The 25286-nt window shown below is 29.6% G+C and overlaps 3 protein-coding genes across 3 annotated transcripts; 2 read left to right on the forward strand and 1 right to left on the reverse strand.

Moving 5' to 3' along the window:
• Positions 1-319: 319 nt before the first annotated feature.
• On the reverse strand, positions 320-1195 carry LOC136076169 (uncharacterized). Its single transcript, XM_065789643.1, has one exon. It carries the CDS (start codon positions 1193-1195, stop codon positions 320-322), a length of 876 nt encoding a protein of 291 aa, XP_065645715.1.
• Positions 1196-21203: 20008 nt separating this feature from the next.
• Positions 21204-23854, forward strand: LOC136077047 (uncharacterized). Its single transcript, XM_065791456.1, has 9 exons — positions 21204-21380; positions 21707-21856; positions 22161-22264; positions 22383-22439; positions 22522-22611; positions 22759-22848; positions 23422-23460; positions 23541-23583; positions 23718-23854. Exons 1-9 carry the CDS (start codon positions 21314-21316, stop codon positions 23729-23731), a joined length of 654 nt encoding a protein of 217 aa, XP_065647528.1. The 5' UTR covers positions 21204-21313; the 3' UTR covers positions 23732-23854.
• Positions 23679-25117, forward strand: LOC136077048 (uncharacterized). The gene is made up of 4 exons (XM_065791457.1): positions 23679-23817; positions 23895-24094; positions 24229-24385; positions 24847-25117. The coding sequence occupies exons 1-4, from the start codon at positions 23757-23759 to the stop codon at positions 25077-25079; spliced, it is 651 nt and encodes a 216-aa protein (XP_065647529.1). The 5' UTR covers positions 23679-23756; the 3' UTR covers positions 25080-25117.
• The last annotated feature ends 169 nt before the right edge of the window (positions 25118-25286 follow it).

Genomic DNA, 25286 nt, shown 5'->3' on the forward strand with positions numbered 1-25286 from the left:
ATATATCAATAATAACCGGAATTGCTTCGTCAATGGGTATGGATGGATATAAATTGACTATATCAAATGAAACTTGAACTTCGTTAGGATCTATTATCCATTGCTTAGCTTCATTTACAAAACTATTAGAATTCATAAGTCTACTTTTATTTTTGTTCAGAGTCGGTTGAATAATTTTAACAAGATAATCAGATGTTCCATAAGGTGGTGTGTTAATTGTTGATACAACGGGGCGCATTGGGTAATCTTTTTCTAAATCTTTACCTTTCTTTGATGTTCATGTTTTATCTCATTTTTATTTATTTTTAAATTCAAAATCTTAATAAATAAAAGTTTGAAAAGAAATAAAATAATGTGTGTAAAAAGTATTTTTTATATTTGCATTTTGTTTGTGAGCTTTAATCATTCCGTAAATCCTTGGTGGGTTACAATCTGATGGATACATTTTAAAGTTTGTATTTGTGTCTAGCTTACCTTCTTTTCTTAATTTGCACAATTGTCTTTGAAATTTAGTAGTCAATGTGGATGTTGGATCATAATCAATAATTTTGCTATTTTTTATTTGTTCTTCTAATTTGAGAGATGCATCATTTTGGTTTAATAACGCGAAACCTGTGCCTTTATCGAAAGGCTTTATCTTAATATTAGAATTGTTTTTTAATTTGTTTATGGAAAGACGTTGTTGCTTAGTTATATTATCTTTTAATTTTAGTGAACTTGTTAAAATTTGTGAACAATTTTGTCGTAGAGCTTCTGCCTGTGTTGGTTTTTTAAGTTTTTCAAGTTGTAAAGCGCAAGTTTCGATATTAGTTATAATATCCATATAAGGAATTTTTTTCTGCAACGGTACAAAATTTGGACTTAAATTGAGTAGCTCAGTTGTTGATTTATCCAGAGTAACATTAGTTAAATTGAGTATAGCAAGTTTAATAACTTGATTGGGAGGATCAAAAGTATTTTTTATAATCGGTGAAATTTGTAATTTATAATATTTTTCTTTCATTTCCGTTTTTTTCTTAATATAATGGTAACTTTTTGATTTGTTGGTTATACTATTAATTAACTCATAATCGTGTAATCTTACTTTTGTCTGAAGAAATATATTTAATTCATTAATTAATTTCTTACTTGAATATAATCTGTGTTTGGCTTCGTTACGAGCATGAATTAGTAGTTTTTTACTGTATTCCTTCATTATGTTTTTTGCTTTTTTAGTATGGATTGGAGTTTTTATTTTAAACGATTTTGAAGTTATGTTATTGGATAAGCATTTTTGAAGAAAAACGAGTTGATTTTTTGAGTTCGCATTTCGTATCTTCAAATCTTTATTAAACTATATTTTTTATTAAAATATTTTATTAAATTTATTTATTATTATTTTTTATTAATATTATTTATTAAATTCACTTTATTAAAATATATATATATATTTAAAAAGTTTATACGCAGTCGTATTTATTGAATTTTACATATATATATATATATATATATATATATATATATATATATATATATATATATATATATATATATATATATATATATATATATATATATATATATATATATATATATATATATATATATATATATATATATATATATATATATATATATATATACAGTATCGGACAAAACGAGTGCAACCAAATAATGCTGATTTAGTTTCTTTATATAAAAGTGCTGCATTTTTTTAATTTAGAGAAATAACTATATAACTGTTTAGAGACAAAGTTCTTCAAGTTTTATTCATCACAAAATTTTTTTTTTTTTTTTATGTATTTCGCCATAAAGAATTATTTTACAAAATTAGACTTTTACAAAATGTATAAACACGGCTGGGGCAAGAAGAAGACAAATTCAGTCTTATCGCCAAGCCCCTTCAAAACAAGAATATAAATAACAAAAAAGTATTACCGTTATCACAATGTGATATATGCATAAAATGCAAATATAAAAAATACTTTTTACACACATAATTTTATTTCCTTTCAAACTTTTATTTATTAAGATTTTGAATTTAAAAATAAATAAAAATGAGATGAAACATGAACATCAAAGAAAGGTAAAGATTCAGATTAAAATCAAAAATAAATATGATCAAAAATAAAGTAAATAACAAGTAAATGAAACGATTGATTACTCCTATTTAAAAGTTTCAGAAGAAGTCTTGTTCATTGTCAATTATCAAAAGTTTATTTTTTATTTTATTTTTAAATTGATCAAGGGAACGATGTGTTCCATAATTTAGGTCCTCTGATTGCAATCGAGAACTTAGTAGCAGAGTAATATGCTTTTGGTTGAATATAATTGTTATTTGAAAATCTTGTTGGGTATAAATGATTTAATTTTTCAAAAAATGAGTTAAATAAAATGGGTGCCATTTTATTGTCTACTTTGAACATAAATATAAGAATATGATATAAATTAAGTTGAAATTCGTTGAGTATTTTGAATTTATTAAAAAGAAATTTAGTGTGCGAGCAATTTAGTGTGCACATTTCCAATAATTTTAACAGCGTGTTTTTGTTTAATTAAAAGCTTTTTATTTTTAGATACATTAGTGCTGCACCAAGCAACGTTAGCGTAATTTAGATAGCAATGAATAAAAGAAAAATAAATAAATTTCAAACAAGTTTGGTTTAACAACTGTTTTGCTTTATATAAGAGGCCTATATTTTTTGAAATTTTATTATGGATTACGTATGTGCTCTTTCCACGTTACATTTTCAACTAAAACTACACCTAGAAACAACAAAGAACGCTCTCTTTTGACATAAGAGTTACTAATAAAAAGCTCAGGAGGTTTTAAAGGAACGTTGTCTTTATCATGAAGACGATGGAAGAAAGTATATTTTGTTTTTTTAACATTTATGGACAATTTATTCGATATAAACCATTCGCTTAGTTTCTCAAGCTCTTTGTTCATTGTTGCAAATAAAATATTAATATCTTTATTAGAATAAAATACATTAGTATCGTCGGCAAATAAAATTGAGTTTAAGATATTGGAAAATTTACTCAAGTCATTTATATAAATGAGAAACAAAAGCGGTCCTAAAATCGATCCTTGGGGGACTCCGCAGCTAATTGTCATTAAATCGGTTTTTTCGCCATCATATAAAATGCATTAATTTCTATTCTTCAAATAACTCTTAAACCAATCTAAGTTAGAATTTTTGATACCATAATTTTCAAGTTTATATAGGAGAATATTATGATCTACGGTATCAAACGCTTTGCTTAGATCAATAAAAACACCTAAAGTAAATTTTTGTTCATCAAAAACTTTAAATATTTCTTGTAAAGATTAATTATTGCATGATACGAATGACCGGATTTAAAACCAAATTATTTATTGTAAAGAATATTATTTACATTTAAGAAAGAATAAAGTCTATTATCAATGATCAATGAAACTTTGTGGAATCGCTGCCCAGGCCTTTTGGATTTGTTCAAACAGTTGATACTTATTACGAGCACCTTCACAATTAATTCTGCGGTTGACGATCTCCCACAGGTTCTCGATAGGGTTGAGATCCGGAGATTGAGGCGGCCCATCCATCACCGATAGGTGGTTGTCTTGAAACCACTGCTTGGCTACTTTTGCAGTGTGTTTCGGATCGTTGTCTTGCTGAAAAACCCATTTTATTGGCATATTCCATTTAGCATGAGGTAACATAACATCTTTCAGGATATTTTTATACATGAAACGGTCCATTATTCCATCGTTTCGATGTATTGGACCTAGACCGTTAGCAGAAAAACACCCCAAGACCATTACATTGCCTCCACCATGCCTCACGGTCTTATGGCAGTAACGTAAATCGAGGCGTTTTCCGGCCGGTCGACGTACACGGCAAATGCCATCGCTCCCAATGATGTTGAACTTCGATTCATCACTGAACAGGACAGTTCGCCATTTCTGCACATTCCAGTCAATATGAGATGTAGCAAGTCTTTTCTTCTGGTTTTTAGTGAAATCAACGGTTTCTTTGCAGGGCGTCGAGAAAACAATCCGGCTTCAACAGCACGTCGTCTGATTGTTTGGTCCGATACAGGTAGCTCTAATTGCTTTTGTATCTCGACTGACGATATCCAGGGATCCTTCTTGACGGATCTGACAATCATAGAATCCTCTCTAGAAGTGGTGGAACGCGGTTTTCTATCTTTATTATCTGCTGCCAACTTATCCGGAGAACGATATTTGGAACATAGTCTCGACACGGTCCATTTTTTCACGCGATATTTATCACAAATACTTTTTTGTGACATTCCACTTACGTAATCGCCAATAATTTTCTTTCTTAGTTCCAATTTAAGACTGTCGGGAGCCATTTTTGCACTTGAAGTCATAAAAATAATAAAAATAAATAATCACGCTTCTCAAGGCTTACCGTGTTACATTTACCTTGTGATGATACAATAATGCTCTGTGGAACACAACGTCTTGGTTGGATGTGGACTGTATTGATGTAATGAAACACTTGTTGCATTTCACTTCTTGTATTGAATTGATGTTCTTCGATAAAACACTTTGATAAAACTCACTTCGATAAACTGTCTTGATAATACTGACTGATTGACTTCCATATACTGACTGAATTACATGTCTCTTATATAGTAAAATGAACCTGTGTGAACCTGTTCTGGAAGATTCTAGATGCTTCTTTTCGATGCTTCTGGAAGCTTCTGGATGCGTCTGGATGCTTCTGAATGTTTCTGGATATATCTGGATGCTACTGAATGCTTCTAGATGCTTCTTCTGGAAACTTTTGCATGCTTCTGGAAACATCCGGAAACTTCTGGATACTTCCTTTAATTATTAAAAAACTTCCGTGACGTTGACACGAACCAGACTTAAGAAAATTAAACAAACCAAAAAAGTTGCACTTGTTTTGTCCGCTGCAAAATGGCACTTGTCAACGAAATTCTGCCTGTGTGCTCTCACCTGTCAGCTGATTGCTCATGTCATGGCATGCTATGACTCCAGACTCCTGAACCGTTTGCTGTGGTAGTATAGTTCGTTTCGTTTTTAAGACATGTAAAATTAGGAACACTTTTTAGCATTATTCGATGTTGGTTGCAAATGTTTTGTCCAATACTGTGTATATATATATATATATATATATATATATATATATATATATATATATATATATATATATATATATATATATATATATATATATATATATATATATATATATATATATATATATATATATATATATATATATATATATATATACATATATATATATTTATATATATATATCTATCTATATATATATATATATATATATATATATATATATATATATATATATATATATATATATATATATATATATATATATATATATATATATACATATATATATATTTATATATATATATCTATCTATATATATATATATATATATATATATATATATATATATATATATATATATATATATATATATATATATATATATATACATAGAAATGTATACATTTTAGGGCCGTTGCGCGGAAAGGAATCGAGAATATAGATAGAGTTTTAGAATAGGATATTCAAAATAGGTTAAAAGTTGTTTTTTTTGGAAGGAAAATTTTTTTTTTTATCAAAACAAGTAAAAAATTACAGGACTTTTACACAAACTTTACGTTACAAACACTATAGATAACATTTATATGTTGAAATTACATATCATTAAATAAGGGCTTTCGGTGGTTATCTAACCATAAATAACAATAGTTTTGTAGTATAAAAGATAAGGAAAATATGCAGATAAGAGTAAGCCTTTACAAAATATGCAGATCTTGCTTCGAGCCGTTGTTTTGTTTTAGCTCATACGTTTAGTTTTAGATTCCCATTCTCTACTTCGCAAAAAACATTCTTAATACAAAAATGTTGACAGGAAATCTCCGCAGTATGTTACCACCATATGTTGCTAAACATATGGTGGTATCTTTGAGTTTGAGTGTCAATTACAATTACGAAGTGGAGGTTTTCTCCAATAGATTAGCTGTTTCAATCAAGAAAACTGAATTTTTAGGAGAAAATTGGGTTTTGGGATGTCAAGGAGTTATATACATGTTTAAAATACTCCCATATTTCAACAGAAGGAGGACAGTAGGCAAAGATGTGGATATTGTCATCAATTTTACCACAAGTTTCCTGCTCTATTCCTAAATGTTAGTTAGATGTAAAACAAAATGATATAATTAAAATTTATAAAAACTCAGATTCTTGTTTTTGGAGCACCCATTTTAAATTTTACCACAAGTTTTGCATTTGGTGTTTTTAACTATCTGTTGCCTTGAGCTATTGGATAGCAAGGCCGCAGAAGGTAGACTGTTGTGTAAAAATTGACAGAGGATTTTTTGCGTCGGTCCGCATGCGTGGGAGGTAAAGTTTTTTTCCAAATATGGGTCTACGGCATTCTTGTTTTTGTTGAACCGTTCCAGAAAAGTTCTGCTGGTACGGCTGTCTTTTTGTTTTTCGCCACTTCTTAGTAAAAATTTTTTATTGATTTTAGGGGGATGTTAAACAGTGACCCATTTTTGCCTATTATTTTAATTGTAGTTTTGTAGTACTGAGACGTTTTGCTGTCCCAGTATTTTGCAAAATTGTTTTGTCTTAAAAAGTTCTAGCTTTGGTTTTGGTTTGTAAATTTTATTAGTGAACTTGCCAACCAATACTTTGATAAGTAGTAATCTCGGCATTCTTTCAGTTGAAAGAGCGTTTTGAGGCGAAGTGAAAGACTCTGCTCCTTTGGAGATAAAATTCCGAGACCCCCGCTTTTGACGGATAAGAAAAGTGTCTCTCTCTTGATCAGATTGAAATCGGTCTTTTGCCACAGATTTTCAAAAATGACTCTATGCAATCGTTCTATTACCCAATCAAAAATGGGCAACAAGTTTGCCAGAAACCACACTTTTGACATTGCTAGCGTATTCATCAACATCGTTTTTCCCCTAAGTGACAAAGTATGTAGTCCCAGGAAATTGAGTTTTTTCTCTACTTTGTTTACAGTTACTAACCAGTTGAAATTGTAGTTTCACTCAGGTGTAAAAAGTAACACCTAATATTTTGAAACCTGTGTTATTGTTCCACTCTATGTTGTCCAATTCTGGATACATTTTAGGATCAAAACCCATTGGTTTTTGAGGCATTGATCACTGAACCACTTGCTTTTTCAAACAGTTTTACCTTTTCAAAAAAATTAGGGACAGATTTTACGTCCCTAGCAAAAAAGTTCGAACCGTTTGCTTACTGTTGTAATTTAAGAGGTTTTGGTGTTCCTGGTAGTGGGAAACCCTCCATTCTGCTAAACGCTCTAACCGCCAAAGCAAGAGCTTTGGCGAAAAAAACGTACAGCAGAAGAGAGAGAGGGTCGCCGTGTCTGACTCCTCTTACCGTAGGGAAGAAGACCGACAAAAACCGCAATTCAGAACAGATGCCGAAACTTCTGAATGTAGAGTGTTAACAGAAGATACAAAATTTTCTCCGAGATTAAGTTTTAGGAGAATTTGCAGCAGAAGCGCACGATCAAGTTTGTTAAACGCCTTTTCTTGGTCTATAGATAAAATGAAACTAGTTTTTTAAATTCTGCGTTATCTATAAGATCACGGGCTTAATGTGATACCTGGAATTCCGAAAGTTTTATAATGTTACAATGTTTACAATGTTAGTCGTGTTACATGATTCATAAGTCGTAATACATAAACATAAGTCGTAACACAATTACGCAAATGATACAATTCAGCGTACTAACAATATAAAGCTAGGTTTCTGAAAGAAGATCATAAGAATCTTATCATCGGAACCTTAAAAAGTAAAAATATTTATTTATTACATATATATATATATATATATATATATATATATATATATATATATATATATATATATATATATATATATTAAAAATTTAACGTATTTACATTATGTAAAGATACAACACATCCTTATATATAATAAGCTAAAGACAATTGACAAATACATTTTACATACATTTTTAGTAGAATTTTAGAATGTTGTCCATAAAGAGAATGAATTTTTTTAACTTAATTTTAAAAACTTATCCCTGGCTTTTTCAAACTCATCAAGTGATAGTTCGGCAGATAATTCTTCAGAGCAAGTATCTTTATCAATAGGTATCAAAAAATCATAAAATGAGGTTTGGGTTTTTGGTATTTTACTTGACAGAGTTGATCCAATTTCTGTGAAATATTTATTGAATTCATGAGCTTTTATTTGCGGTTCATACAAGCTATTATTATCGACTTAAAGCATTTGTGGCAAAGAGCTTGAGCATGTTTTTTGTTTTCCAGTGGTTTCTTTCAATACTTGCCACATGCTTTTTGAGTCATTTTTAACCTTATTAATTAATTTTGAATAGTAAGTTTTTTTTTAATTTTTTTGGATTTTTTCGAAAAGATTTTTGTAATCTTTGTAAATTTTTTCGCTAGCTTGTAATTTTGTTTTCAGATATTTTATGTATAACTTTTGTTTAGTACTGGATGATTTTTTGAATCCTTTGGTAATCCATGGATTATTAAAGTGTTTTGTTTTTAATGTAATTGTAACAATTGGGAAATTAGATTCGTAAACAGAGGTGAATGTTTCAAAGAACTTTTCATAAAGGTTGTTTGCGTTTTTATTAAAATTTAAGTGTTTCCAATGTAATAATGAGAGCTGATTTTTGAAAGACTCAATGTTTGATGGTTTAAAAAAACGTTTTTTATAACTTTATTTAATTTTTGTTTAGCCGGTTGGTCAGTGTTTATGGCTAGAAAAATAGGAAAGTGGTCTGAAATATCTGTTTTTAAGATGCCCAATTTTATGCCACTGTTGAACAAGTCTGTGGAAATAATATTATCCGGCAAAGTTGCTGAATTTTTTTTTATTCTTGTTGAATGATTTATTAAAGGAATTGCTCCAGATTCAAAAATTGAACCATAAAAATTTCTAACTTGGTTATTGCCATTGTAGTCAAAACAATTCATATTAAAATCACCAACCAGAAAGTTTTTTTTCTTTTCGTCGTTACCCTTTGCAATAACTTTTCGCTGTAAAAACATGCTTGAGTTCTCGCTCACACCATCAGGCGGTCGCTAACAACAGCTAATTATGTTTTTTGTTCGTTCGTTAATAATCTCTAATTGTTAATTTCTTCATCACCGAACGCAAAGATCATTTCTAAAGCAATGCCTGATATTTTCACGAACGTAAATTAGAACTCCACCACCGCGCTTATTTATTTGCATTTCAAGTAAAATCATTTCAAAACGAGAAAGATAAAAATTCGAATTTTTATTAATGTCGTTTGAGGTAGCCCAAGTTTTAGTTAAGCAAATAATATTAAAAAAGTATTAAGTTTCCTCAAGTAAACTTTAAAACTATTCAAAATTACAATTAATGCTTCTGATATTTACGTGTAGAATTCTAATTTTATCGTTGGTTTCCTTGTTTACATTCTTAAATAGAATTCCTTTTAATTCATTCGGATAATAGTAAGAACATTCAATTTTTGTGTCATGAAAATAATTAATATCTGGGTCGGAGTTTTCGTGTAATGAAAAAAATTTCGTTTCAAAAAAATTAAAGGCAAGAGTTTTAAAGTCACTTATTAAAGCCATGATAAGTTATAACAAATAAATTGAAAAGGAGTTCTTTTTAAGAACGAACGCATTTACTTCCAAAATTCTCTAAAAAAATTTTTATCATATTTCATAACTGCATACTTACCTTCAAGTCGCAGCTTTTTGACTTGATCCCACAATTTTTTTCGGCTTTCGATCGTTTCTTTAGCTAAATCCTTATTAACATATATCCCTGTTCCTCGCAAGTTTCTTGTAGCGTTGAGTATTTTTATTTTGTCTTGAAAATTTAATAACTTTAGAATAATAGTTTTTGGTTTCTTATCTTCTTTAGATTGGCCAATTCTATGGGCTCTTTCTATAACAATATCATTGGTAATTTTAAGTTGTTTTTTGAACATTTCCTTTACTACATTTTCGCACTCAGCCCAATTTTCATTTGGTTTTTCATATATTCCGTCTATTCTTAAATTATTCCTTCGAGACCGAATTGTTTATATCTTTTTCGAAACGCTTTGTGATCTGATTTAATTTTTCCATGATACTTATTTCTTAAAAGTTTAGACTTTCTTTAAAATCGCGTAGGTCGTTTTCTATGCTCAAGACTTTCGATTTGTTAGTGTCAAAGGATCCAAAATCGAGAAAAAACGGAGTCGAGAAAAATCAAGAAAAACTCCGTCGGAGTCGAGAACAAATCGGAGTCTCGATAAAACTTTGTTATAAATTAAAAAATTAAACTATCTAGTTGATAATTAAGCATTGTTCTTATATTAATTTTTTTTAATTTTATATATTTCGATTTATAATTAATAATAAACTTTTAAAAAATTTATGTTTATATATTTCTTAGTACTTAGCTATTTTTCTTATCACAATCTTTTAACGAACAAGTTATATTTAATAAATGGCTTTCTAACCGGCATTGGTAAGGAAAGAGGCGTGAACTTTCAGTTAAATGCTCTTCCGCGGTGCTCTGTAATAAAGACTTCTTGGGGTACCTATAGCAAAAACTAAAAAAAAATTTTAAAAGAGTATTTATTCTGAAGATCTTTTAAAATAATATTTTAAAAAGATAAAAATATCTATCATTTCATTTCAGAAAGCGAGCTACGAAACTTTAAGACAAATCTGGAAGACGAGGAGAAAACTCTTTCTGCTTCCGAGGAAGTTGCTTGAATTCTGTGGATGGCTTGTTCAAATTTCAAAACTGCTTCTGATTTCATACCAGTTACTTCGTATTCTTTTAACTGATCGGTGAAGGTCTTGACTTTTTTTGGTTTTTTAGCTGTTAATTGATTTTGATATAAAAATTCTTGAATTTCGGCAAAAAAAGATGTCGATTGTGATGGTTCTTCTTGTTTGCTTTTAGCGCAATCATCTGATTTTGTTTCGAGAATATTTTTTTTTGCTGCAAATAGTTGATAAAATAATTTTGCAGCATAAACTTGAATATCTTTTTTAGAAGCGTAAAAAAATGTGTGGTTTTTATTTTTAAAAAAATCGGGATTGTGCAAATAACGACTCTATGATACCAACATAATGTTTTTACAATTTTCGTATCTGGAGATTAATGCCTCAGCAAAATTAGAACTGATGTTAGTTTCTAGTTCCTTCAATTTCCTTACTAATGTTTCCATAACAATGTCACACTCTAAAATTGTTATATTTGGGTTTTCCAAGCGAACTGCAGCGTCAGCAATGACTTCCAATAAGTCAGACAGCGATTTTAGGAAATCCAAGTCAATTTCATCTAACATGTATAAGCAGTTTAGTTCTTCGAGTGTTTTTTTTACAGCTTCTAAGCAATTCACAAAATCTTTTGATCATCTGAAAAACACTGTTCCATCTAGTGCGGTTGTTAAGCAACAGTCCTTTGTCATGCGAAGATCCGAAAATTTTGTGTATTATTCTTTTAAGAACTTCATATCGAAACGATGAATATTTTAAAAACTTAATTAGTATTCGAAGTTTCTGTAGATTTTTTGTCACACTTTCTTCATATTTAATCTCATTCTCCAAATATTCAATAAAAAACTCTCCTTCAGTCTTTCCATCAGTTTCCGTTTCTGTTTCAATATCCGATTCAGTTTCTTTGTTCACAGTTTCGCGACAATCACAAACACTCATATGAATTGAATGATTCTGGCAGATTTGATGTGGAAACTTAAATATGGTACCCAATGTCACCATCCAGCTACAGCCATCCGTAGTTTTACCTGCAACATCTTCATCATCTATACCGAATTCTTTTAATTTTTGCATTATCAAAATGTTTAATGTTTCGGCAGAACAAGGAGTTGGCAATCTTACCATTCCTAAACAATATGTTCGCTCGTAATGAACATTTAAATTGTAGTATCTTCTACCTGTATTGCTACACCATTCGTCACCTGTTAGTCCAAATTTTTCTCCTTTTACTTTCAATGTAGCCAATTCAGCTATCATTAAACATTTGGCTTCAGCATGAAACATCTTAATTTTTTCTGAAATTGTGAACGCTGACTTAGGCAAACTATGCCCATAATTTTCAAAAAACATTCAACAACAAGTGTTTCAAATTGAGTTATGGACCTAATCGAATATCCATCAAGAGCTGTCAACTTGGCAAGAAGATAGTTTAACGACATCTTAGTCAAGATTGGTCTGAAACTGGATGGTTTTAAATCTATTTTCTCGCATCTTTTGACGTGACCAATTAGGCCGTTTGTGCTGCTTCCTGTAAAAGCGATCTTTATGGCATTTTTTGCAATCTCCATATTTCTTATCATTTATCACTATTTTATCAAAAAATTTCCACGCTTCCGAAACCATTTTTCTCTATAAAAGAAAAAATATCAATTTGACTGTGATAGATATTTGTTCTTAATTTTATTTTAATTGTGATAAGTTATCACATTTTAAGTTATTAAGTTATTTAATCTAATAGGTAAGTATAATGAAATATTAATTATTATTATTTGTTATCAGTGATAACATTTTATTACATAATTTCGCCACAATGCATAGTGGGCCGAATATTAGACTTATGGTGGACAAAGTTATTTTGATCATACGATATACTATAGCGGCATAAAGTAAGTATACACCATTGAGTTTTGCATACATTTATTATTTTAAGCAATTAAAAACACTGTGAATTGTTGCAAACACAATTTTTATTTATCAGAATCATCAAAAACAACACTCTGTATCAAGAACATGCAGTTTGATCAATATTTAGTATGGTAACCTCGCGCTTTAATAACATGTTTCATACGGTTTGGCATTGACTCAAACAGGCGAGTAATTGTAACATCATCAATATTGTTCCATGCATCTTGCAAAATTAACCAAAGACTATCCAAGATAGATGGCCTCTTTCCTTCAATGTTCTTTGCCATAACGCTCCACAAATTTTCAGTCGGATTCATGTCCGGGCTCTGAGCAGGCCAATCAAGTACTGCCACCTGATTACGCCGAAGAAAATCTGTGACAGTCTTGGCCTTGTGGCATGGTGCATTGTCATGCTGAAAGAAGAACGAGTTAAGTTGCCCAAACAGTGCACTAGCAGAAGGAAACATTGTGTTTTGTAGTACATCAATGTACTGGTGTTGGTTTATACTTCCAGTACATCGATAAAGGTGCCCAAGCCCATAGCCAGACATACACCCCCAAATCATTAAACTCTTTCCTCCATGCTTGACAGTTGGCGCAATAGAATTTTTACTGAATTTTTCACCAACTCTTCTTCGCACAATTACTCGTTTGGAACTAAGGAACAACTCGAAAGAACTTTCATCACTGAACAGGATATGTTTCCAATCATCTACTGTCAAGTCTTTGTGTGCTTTGGCAAATGCCAATCGTCGACGAACGTTTGTAGCTGAAAGCAGTGGCTTCTCTGCAGCCACACATCCACGAAGTTCTGCTTTCAGACGGCGCTGACGTACAGTTCGAGTTGCCAGAGTAACCCCATGTTCTTCAGAAAGTTTTCGACCGAGTTGAGGGGCAGTGAGTCTACGATCCTGCAAGGACATTCGAACTAACACTCTGTCAGTGTGTGGAGTTGTTTTCTTTGGTCTTCCAGATCGCCTCTTATCAGCTGTTGAACCAGTTTCGATATGTTTATCTATTATTTTCTTAATACCCATTGGTGTTGCTTTAAGTTCTCTGGCTATTTTTCTTAAACTTGCACCTGTTTCTGCCAAGAACACTGCGCGAAGTCTTTCTTCTGTTCTCAGTCGACGATATTTGGGCATACCTTCAAATATAAAAATGAATAATTACACAAAATATATCACACAAATGGCCAAATATGAATAATGAAAAACCTAAGACATTAATTAATCAGTATTAGCTTAAACTAACAAATTGTAACTAAAAATTCTCTAAAACCCAACATGCATCTCAACAATGGATAATAATAATTTATTAATGACTTGGCCTAAAGTCAAAACTGGTCAGAACCATTTTGAAAGTTTTTAGGACTATAAAAAAAAGTTATTTGTTAATTGTTATTAAAAACTTAATTATAATAACAATACTATAACATTGTAAAACAATTACTAACCTTGTCTTCAAAATTTGCACAATTAAACAATACAAAGTTAACTCTTTAAAGTTTAATTTTTAGTACACAACATGAGTCACACTTGCTATTGTAAACAGGATGTGCAAAGAATATTGATTAAGTAAATTCACAGAATGCAATAATTGCTTCTATTATGTTTCTAAAAATAAGAAATACCACATTAAACTATTATTTTTACGATTTGGGTAGGGTGTATACTTACTTTCTGCCGCAATAGTACGACATTATTGTAAAAAAAAAATGTATTATATGTTTAAAACTTACCTCGTTGTTACCTCGACCAGTTTTTGTATATATTACAAATAATGATCTTGACTTAAAATTTTTTTTGTTAAGGTAAACTATTAAATAGTTAAAATACATTAACTAATATCACACACGCATATTATTTTAAAAGTTACTGTTTACAATCTTTGCTTAAAAATTGAAAAATTGTCGATGTTTCTCGATTTCTCTCGAACTCCGAAACTCCGAAAGACCAAGAAAAATCCGACGAGACGGAGTTCCGAACGGATCCTTTGGTTAGTGTCTACTTCTTTTTCAATTTTATCTATCGATTAGTGAGTATTTTTAAATTTGCACTAATTATACCAGTAAAAATTTTTTTTGATCTTTTAATAGTTTGTTTTAAAATACTCTTTTTTTGTTCTTCAAGTTTGTTTGTAATTAATTTCTCGATATTTTTCAATGTAATTTCCATTATTTCTTCTTTTACTTTATTATGATTAAGTTATTTTTCTTTTATTGAATTTAAATCAGAAAAAAATCTGTTTAAATTTACCAAAAAATAGAACAAAAAATTTACCAGAAAATAACAACTTTCAACAACTGAATGTATTGAACAACTTTACAACCAGAAAACAACAACCAGAAAGCAACAAAAACCAGAAAACAATAACTTCCAAACAACTTTTTTTCAGGATATTGGCCTCCAATTTTTGAATTCAGTAAGGTCTTCTTGTTTAGGAATAAGTGAAATTAATGATTTTTTCATAGAGTGGCTGGTTTATTTCTCTACAAACAGTATTTCGGAAGCAAGTTCTTTAAAATCTTTTTCTAAAATATGTCAAAAAGTTTTGTAAAATTCAGCTAGAAGTCCGTCATAGCCCGGAGATTTTCCGTTTTCAAATTTAAAAAGGGCTTCTTTTAGTTCCACGCCGGTTAGGCGAGTATTTAAAATTTGGTTTTCATCATCACTTAAATGTTTAGTGATGTGTGACAAGACATAGTTTTGGCTGTCTTTGCATAATTTCGTTTTAGTGTAAATGTTTTTATAATATGAAACAAGGGCGTTGAGTATTTCACCAGGTTCACTCGTCAATGTGCCGTCATTCTTGCAAATTTCGGTAATTGGCTTGTTCCGCTGTTGAATTTTTTCTAAATTATACAAAAATTTTGAGCGTTTTTCTCCTTCTTTGATTAGTTTTTGCTTTGTGCGAATAAACGCTCCCGGAAACTCGTTCGAAAAAATCATGTTGGATTTCGTTTTCAATCCTTTTAATGTTTTTTTTTTGTTTAACACACATTCCTGTATCGATCTCTGTTGCAATTCAGCCCTAATAAAACATTTGCAGTTGTCCTACCATTTTAAAATTGAATCATAGGACCGTTTTTTTGTTTGCCGATCTTGAATTACGAGTTCAACTTTTTCCCTATGCACTTTTATTTCCGAAAGAGAACAGTTTAATTTCCAGTATCCTGGTTCTCTCCTAATTTTACTAAAATTGACGTTGTTGTTAGGAACTCGTGATCGGAAGGGGTTGATGAGAATTTTAGTGTATATTGCTATTTGGAGATTTTATCAAGGCAGTAGATTCTATTGAGCCTACATTTTACTTTTTGCTTTCGCCATTTCGAATTCTCTTTTGTTTGGAAAATTAAAACGAAAAATATCTACTAGGTTATACTTACCTTGGAAGACGTTGAGTTCGTCAATGCCGTAGGTGTGATATTTAGCGTTGTTTGTGCCTTCTGTGTCGAGAGGCAGGCTTTCGACCATGTTAAAATCTCCGGCGAACAGGACGGGTAGTCTTGTGTCCTGTGAAAATTCTCCAAGATTGCCGAAAAAAAGGCGCTTTTCTCTCGGCACATTAGGATCGTAAATATTCGGCACCTGCATTTCGTGTTCATCAATTTTTATCATGACGTTTAATATTTCTACCGTGAAAGAAATATTGGATTAAGAAAGAACCGCCACCCGACAACAGTTATACTTGAACTGGAGTACCAAAAAGACTCGCCAGTCCATTTGTCACTCCACTGTTTAACAGTTGAAGGTCCGGATTTCTGAAAAAGGATAAGATCGAATGTGGACTTTTTGAGAAACCCAAAAAAATTGTCGCGTTTGTCTTGGTCGTTTAGACCGTTTATGTTGCACGTTAAAATAATAATAGCCATGATGGAGAGGATCAGTTTTCCTTATTTGAAAACTCGTATAGCTTAAACATGAATATAACAATTTTACAACCTGACAAAAAACACAAACATCTAAACCTTAACATTAGAGAACGAGTTTTTGATTGAACTGAAGTAATAAAAACAGATGGACGCACTGGACCATAACATTTCAAAAAAAGCGCGAATAACAACAATTCAAATTACGACAGCTTATACGCTGCATACAAATAATGCAAACTAGGACAGCTAATAAGCTGCATACACTACAAATAATGCAAACTTGGACACCTTATAATGCTTGACACATTTTTGTTTAAGCGCTTAATTAAGCGCTTAAACAAAAATGATTTGACCTGACTGGTTTCTGAAGTTTCAAAAAAACTTAAGTTTACAGAATAGGCATGGTTTAGCATTAGAAAAATAAAAAGTAAAATGAAAAAGGAAAAAATTTAATTCTAAAAAAGATTATTATGCATAAATATTTTTTTTCTTAACTTTCTTAACAGCCCTAACTTCATAATGCATTATAACAGTATTATAAAAATTTATAATACTATAATTAAAAAGTGCGCATTTGTTATATTAGGTTTTAAGTCTTACTTAAACCAAAACAAGAATAAGATTTTGAACTACTGGCACTGTTGTTGGATCATGGCAATATTGTTTGATCATATCTGAATCTAAAGCAAAATTAGGCTAAAGAGCTTTTGCACCCGTAGAGCTGAAATTATTTTAAAAACTAAAACGGCTACTCTTAGCTGGAGACCTCAATTACCCAAATATGAAATGGAATGGTAAGAATATCTAGTGTAGATGCAGAGATTTTTCGTGTCAGTGGGGGGAGGGTGGTGGTTTTGAAATTTCTTTTTATTTTGTACCTTATTTGCGTCTCCTAAAAAAAGAAACTTAACTTCTAAGATATTTTAGGACTTTTAGATTCTGGTGGTGGGGGATGCATCCCCCTCCATCCCCATCTTCCCCCCCCCCCCCCCCACATACCCACCCACCTATATATTCGTCAATGAGAATATCCAAATAATGTTTAAGAATGGAGAAAGTAAAAATCTCTATTTAGCAGTTAATGTATGTAATGTATGTATCTAAAAAACAACATCTTTGAAGAATTAAAAAAAAATTAATTAAAAAGGATAGAGTAAAACCGGGTCAAACCGCTCACTTATCAATAAAAATTAAATAACATTTTTACTTTTCATTTTTCTTTTTTACATTTCTTTTTTATTAGATAGGTAATAAAAAACTAGATAAGATAATATAAATATATGGTAAAAAAAGTAATAATAAAATTGTCAAAAAATGTTTAATGTAAAGAAAAAAAAATGTGCGTTTTAGGCGACGTTCTGATAAAGCCCCATTTGAGAAAACATTAAGTTTTTTAAATTTTAACTTTTTTTTTATTAATTTTTTTAACACAATTTATATTTAAAAAACTATATTTAAGTTTTTACATTTTTTGCAACAAAAAAATTTAGTTCCAACTACACATTTCTTTGGTAAACATGTTTCTTTGCACAACCGTTCCTGACACATCGAATTCTACAACATTTCTGTGTGTAACTGTACTCTACTTTTTTTACATTTTGCAACTTTAATCATTTGGTTGCTGGTACTTGTTCTTCATTATTGTTTTGTTGAGGTTGCTCAGGCATTTAAGTACTTGGCATAGAGAGTCTACGCTTTGCGTTAAGTTTAGCAACTTTCAGGGCTTCCTTTGTTGCTTTTTCTTCATCTTTTTGTTTGAGGAACTCGATCACATTTACTTCGGTAATCTATTTTCCGCCAAGTTTTGACATGTTGAACTGCTTCGATTTCTTAACATGCGATTGATTTCTGGCTTGAAAAAACTGCTTAACTCTATCTCCATACTGTTTTTGCAACGCTCAACACATGCTTAATGTCTTTCAAAACTTGAACCTGGTGTAGTTGAGAAAGATGGTAATTGGTGTGTAGTTGGAGTAGGTGCTGCAGCGGCTGTTGAAGATGATAAAGCTGTGTCTGAGCAAGATGATGAAGGTGCTGCGGAGGCTTCTAAAGCTCATGAAAGTGGATTAAATTTTTGTGTGATTGCTAACACCTTATGATTTATGTTGATTATTATGATTATAATTTATGTTTGGTTTTATTAAGTGAAAATATGCCAGTGTACTGGAAACAAACGATTGCATTAAAGTGTAAAAAACATTAAGTTTCTTTTGGCATTGTATATCACAAATGGTGATGCAAAATGCCCATCAGCGTTGCAGCAATTGTTTACAGTGTAATGAATTTTTTCATTGTTGTTAGTAAGTTAAATGCACGTCTTGTCCCTTTTCGACACACTACGGTTGCTTTTCCTTGGTCACCCAAAAACCTGTTTCATCACAATTCCAAACATGCAGAAGTTATACCAGTCTGTTGATATTGCTTGGCAACGCATTTAAAAATAGCGATCAATTTTTTTTAACGTGCTCTTTTAGATGCCAAGTTATCTGCTTTTCTTGTTGAAATTTCTTTTGATCATTGTTGTACCTAAGCCAGCCTTTGTTGTTGTTATTTTTTCGATCTTCGAGCGATGAGATTGGAACGCCATGTTTGAATGCAGCTTTTCTCAGTGATGTTTCATTTTCTTTCATATCAGTTAATGCGGCTAGTATATCGTCTTCCTTGAATGCTTTTGTTATTTTAGTTGACATGTTAAAGTGAGTGAGTTAAATTAAATTGAGTGATGATTATATTGAGAAATAATATAATAATTGATTTTTAATGAGTAAGAGTTTATTATGTTAACAAATAACATTACATTTCATTCATAATTAAACCGAAATTAATACTAAGTTAATTAGATAAAGATAGGCTCTTAGTCATTTGCAAAAAACTAAACTGAGTAATTAATGAGTGTGCGGTTTTATCAGAATAAAGAGTTTTTTTTAGTTTTTTAATTTTTTATTTAACTTTTTGTTCTAGATGCATAAAATTTATACTATCAGAATTAAAATTAAATTTCCAACAAGATAGTGCTAAAATTATTTTCGTATCAGTTTCGATTCAAGCGCTATTTTGTTCGCAACGAAAAAAATAGATAAAAAATTTTGAGTCCCGGTAAAGTTGTATAAAAAAAGAAAAAAATGGAGTTGAATCGGGATATAATTTTATCAATTCGAATAGAGAAGATGGTTCTCTATTTGAATCCATTTTTATTTTTTTCATAGCCATATCCGTTTATTTTTTATTTTATAATTTCGATCAGAGTGCGGACTGATATGGTGTGAAATTTGACCCGGTTTTACCATATAGACCTAATCATAAAATAATTCAATTTAATTTAAATTATATTTTGACGACAATAAAAACCGGGTCGCGTAATCAAGAAAAGATTTTCTAAACGATCAATTTCTAAATGTAAACTTTGCACAATGGGCCAGAATTCACTTTTACTGGACAAAACTAATAACTCGTCATATAAAAAAGGTTTAGGAACCATTTTTGCACTGTTTCCTAATTTTTTCTGAATTGTGGTTACACAATTTGGTTACCGGGTCAAATCACACACCATTTTTCTGAATTAGCAATCACATGTTTTATTAACCTTAACAAATACAAACTGTAAAAAGTAATAACTTTATTAGATTACTCCCATAATTACCACATTCGGTATTTTTATACTACAAATGTAGTGGTACTATAGATTTTTTATTTGATTTATAGCGACACCTGAATTGCCTGGCAACAGCTCGTTTTGCATAGTTATTAGCTTAAGTAACTTTTCTTAAAGCATCAATGTTATAAACTAGACTAATACTAATATGGGAATCTGATTACAAATAATTTTATGCCTTTTAAAAATTTAACATATTTCCAATTACTAATTTAAAAAATTTTTATGCGGCTCCAGGACTCTATTTTCATATTTCACGAAACTACTACATAATCCATATAAAAAGGAACCGAAAGCTTAAACCTTTTTGTATATAAAAATTTTGATTTAAAAGTATTTTTCAAACCAAAACTCATATATTCTGATAATTGTAAAACAGCTTTAGCTTCTTTTTTCTTTACCATTTTGGCACAAACTACAACCTGATGCAAGCAATACTCAAGATGAATATGATGCAACGAATGGCGTCAATCTTCTTATCTTTCTTTTACTACTTAAAGTACCAAATTTCACCGCCGGCCTGCTAGATACTACAGTTAGATAAGAGCAGAGTTTTCTTTATCAATGGAAGCAGTTAGTAGAATTTTCTTATCATCAATTAGAAATTAAACATTTTGTAGCCATTGTTTATTATTCTCTTCAAAACGAATTTCAGAGTTTTTTGCATATAGACCTTTCGTCACCCTAGAATTGGTTTGTTCAACAGACCAATTTACAAATTGTCGGTAAAACGCGGTTAAAGTTTAGGAGGTTATTACTGCTCTCGTATTCTATTTATAGCTACCCGCCTTAAAATGATTTAAGGGACCCTTAAGGGTCCCTTAAAGGTTAAGGGTATCTTAAGGGCTAATTTTAAAATTCGGAAAAAATAATATTTTACGGAATAATTCTGTAAAATTGCTATTGTAAAAGCATAGTTTTCCAAAACTTCTTCGGTAATGAATTCGCTTATAAGTGATCAAAATCAAGTCAATTATTTGTAGCTATAATATGATTACAGTTTCATTATATCTATTAACGAGTTTAAATAATCCTAATAATTTTTCATAAATTATGATAACAATAACAATTTTTTCAGTTTTTAAATTATTTGCTTTATTATGGCTTCACGAAATGAAAGAAGAAAACGTGAAAATGAAATGGATACTTTTATATCGAGATTGAAAGGTAATACAATCCAAATATGCAGAATATTGTTAATCTTGATAATCATATAAAGGAAATCTTTTCAGTTGTGATCTATATTAAAAGACTATATATATATATTTATTTTTATTTATTTATTTATGCTCCTTGAGATTCAACGCCATGTTGAATCTATTATGAGCACATGCTAATTACAGTTTCATAATAATCATAGAGATCAGAGTTTCATAATATCCATATGTTTATCAAGCTTGTTTTTGAAGATTTCCATACTTTTTACGGAAAAATCTAATTCTATTTTAAATGAACAAGTTTGAATTATTTTATTTTTTACATATTTGTTTTAGGAGAAACTGGCAATATTTTAACACAGTTTGAAACTTCAGCAGATAAAGAAAATGTTGCAATTGGCGAAGATTACTTTTATGAAAATGTATCTTCTATTTTTGATGAGGTGACTGGAATATGTGATTCAACTGAGGAGGAAAACAATGAAAGTAATTTTTAATTTTTTTATTTTTAATAAATGAAGTTTGTTTTAATTTTAAACAAAGTTGCATAGTTTTTGACAATATTACTCAGTAAATATAACACGTAGTATTGATTTTTGTAAGTAATTTTATCAAGTGCTGGTAGTTGATTAGATGTTGACTGTTAAACTGACCATTATAAACTAATGTCTATTATAAATTGCTATAGCAATTTATAATAGACATTAGTTTTTAACATATAAATTGCTATAGCAATTTATATGTTTTTAAATTGTGAAAATGATTAAAAAGTTATCTTTTTTTTCTTCAGGTGAAGTTCCATCGGAAGAGAATCAGGAAAGTAACAAAGATTACAAGAGTAATTTCTCATCCCTGCATACAAAATTATTATTATTATTACTGCCTCCAGTTTATGTAAGTATTAAATATAAAAATTTAAATAGGTTAATATATGTTTTATTATATTTTTTGATTTTATACTTAAGCCATCTACCTTTTGAAAGAGTTTATTATTTAAATTTTTTTTATTTAGCCTCTTCACACAGCTTCTGAAGGCTCCAATTTTGATACTGATCATTCAGATTCCATCGTAATATTTTATTTAATGTAGATTTTTATACAGAACATTTATTTAATACTCTTTTATCTATAGAAATATTTTGATATTTTAGGCACCATATAGTCAGAATACTGCTGCTGAAGCAGTTGTTTTAATGCCTCTGCCACCACTTAAAATTAAAAAATTTCTAGGTGCACACAAGGTAATTTTATATAGCTTCTTCACGTAGCTTCTGTAAATAAAAAACTATTGGATACAGACTCTTCTGAGTCAATCAAAATATTTTAAATTACAGATTTGACAATTTGTTTAATACCCTTTTATCTATAGAAATATATTAATTTTTTAGGCACCACATAATCAAGATACTGCTGCTGAAGCAGTTGTTTTAAAGCCTCTGCCACCTCTTAAATCTCAAAAATTTCCTGCTACACACAAGGTAATTTTTGTTCGTATTTAGCTTTTTCACGCAGCTGAATCAAATTTTTAGAGATTCTTCATAGCCAATCAGAATATTTTGTATATTAGACAATTTATTTAATACTCTTTTATCTATATTTTTTTATTTTATTTTGGTTGCTATAACATATTTGGCTGCTTTTAAACTTTATAGCCACTACTAAAAACTCAAAATCCTGTTTCAAAAAAGATAGTTTTAAATTTTGCAAATTACATGTGTTATTCTACATATAAGATTTCTTTTTGAACACTTACAACAAGTTTCTACATTTTTAGAGTTAAAATGAAAATAATTTTCAAACATCATTAAATCTATATAAAGTAATTTATTATCATAAAGTACTTCTATAATTGATTGATTTTTAAAAGCATGCTTCATGTATTTTGAAGTTTTTAATTATTTACTTTATTGTTTTTGTCTTGATAAATTCATTTTATGAATTTAATTGAATTTATCAAGCACTTCTTATTTAATATGATGTATAATAAAATTTCTAATTTTATTTATATCATAATTTATGATTTATTTGTATTGATATTTTATTTATGGAAGGTTCCAAGCGTACAACTACATTTATCTACCCAACCAATTGTAAGTTTTTAAAATTTTGGATCTAGTTGTATTTAGATAAAAAAAAATTAATTATGTAAATTTCTTGTAATTTCTTATAGGTTTCAAATGTTTCACAAACAGATATTCAGTCAATTATATGCAGTTAACTATTTATTTTTCATATATAAGGATTATTTTGATATATATATATATATATATATATATATATATATTTATTTATATATATATTTATTTATATATATATGTATGTATGTATGTATAAATATTAACTTTAGTCAAGTCCTCATGATTTCTCTGATACAAGTTTATTGCGGATGAACGATAGTATGCTAGGTGTTTGTAGCCGTCTTAACATTGAACCATTTAGTGCACAAGGTTTAATATTTGTAATTTTTAATTTTTTAAATATATGGCAGAAATATTATGTATTTTTATTGTGGTTGTCTTAACAGGACAGTTTCTTATGAATGCGTACATTTTACGTGAATTAACATCAATTCAGTCTAAATTAAATAATTTGGAACAGCGGCAGGGAAGATTGGAGGCACGTGTTTGCAGTGTTTCTATTGACCAGAATTCCTCAAATACCCAATTTCCTGTTTTTACATCTCTGCTGCAATATTCTGAAGTTGCTAAGCACCCCAAGGATATGGTAAATTTTTTTAATTCATTTATCATTATGCCAGTATATCTATGTTGTGTTTGATTGCCAAGAAGAATATCTCTTATGAAAGATTTTAATATTAATGAGATTATTAATTTATGTTGTTACCTGATCATTTTTAGTTGTCATGGATGAAGCTTGAAGGAGGATTGACAGCCAATGAGCATATTTCTCGTGTCTTGAATAAGTTGCTGGCACTTGAACTGCAGCAAAATATTAACAGGACTGGGAGTAATGGCAAGCATAAGTTTTTAGATAACCTGGAAAATCTGGTCAAAAGTGAGTTTAATTCAGATCTACTGTTAACATTTTTGTATAAATAGGAGTTTGTCTGTGAGTCAACATTTTTGACTCATAGTGTTTCATTTAAAATCAATAACAAAAAGTTTGGTTTAAAGAGTCTAGATTTTAAAATTCTTAAAATACTTCTATAGATGTTAAAAATTGATTAATTATTGTGATAATAAGATTTACTTATTATAACAATTAATTTACTTGTATATTAATTTATATAATAACTATTTATATAATAAGAACAGTTATATTATATTTATAATAAATTATATGGAATCATGGAGAATCTTATTTGATTCATGCATATCGAATCATGGAGAATCTTATATGATTCTATAAAACGTTCTGTTATACGTGTGAATCCATATTAACTATATTGTTTGAACATTTATTATTGTATTATTTAAATTAAATCATATTAAGTGATTGTTTTGTTATATTTTTAGCGTCAACTATTCACTTTTTTCCCGGTACAACAACAAAAGAAATTGAATTAAAAGTGGCTCGATTTTTTAATAACGCCAGAGATCGCTGTGGTGGTCGACTACAGAGAGGTCTGAAAAAGACAGACGTTTTAATCGAGCAAGACATAGATTGCGCTAGTAACGAGGGTAGTGAGGTGGACAGTTACAACGATCCTCAACCAAAAAAACGGAAGACTTTTTTAAATAAATATTAGTATTGTGTTTTTAATAAATCTTTGTATGGATACTTTTATTATAAGTTGTAATGCTTTAAATAAATAATAATAATAAAACTATCAAAATCCATAAAAAGAAGAATCGCTTATAAAAAAAATCTTTTGAAGATTTATAATAATTTAACTATATAAATTATGTTAGTGTTTTTAATAATTTATTTAAAAAATAATAATTTAAAAAACAAC

The sequence above is a fragment of the Hydra vulgaris genome, chromosome 02 (assembly GCF_038396675.1).
Source record: "Hydra vulgaris chromosome 02, alternate assembly HydraT2T_AEP".
In the NCBI taxonomy this organism is placed as follows: Eukaryota; Metazoa; Cnidaria; class Hydrozoa; order Anthoathecata; family Hydridae; genus Hydra; species Hydra vulgaris.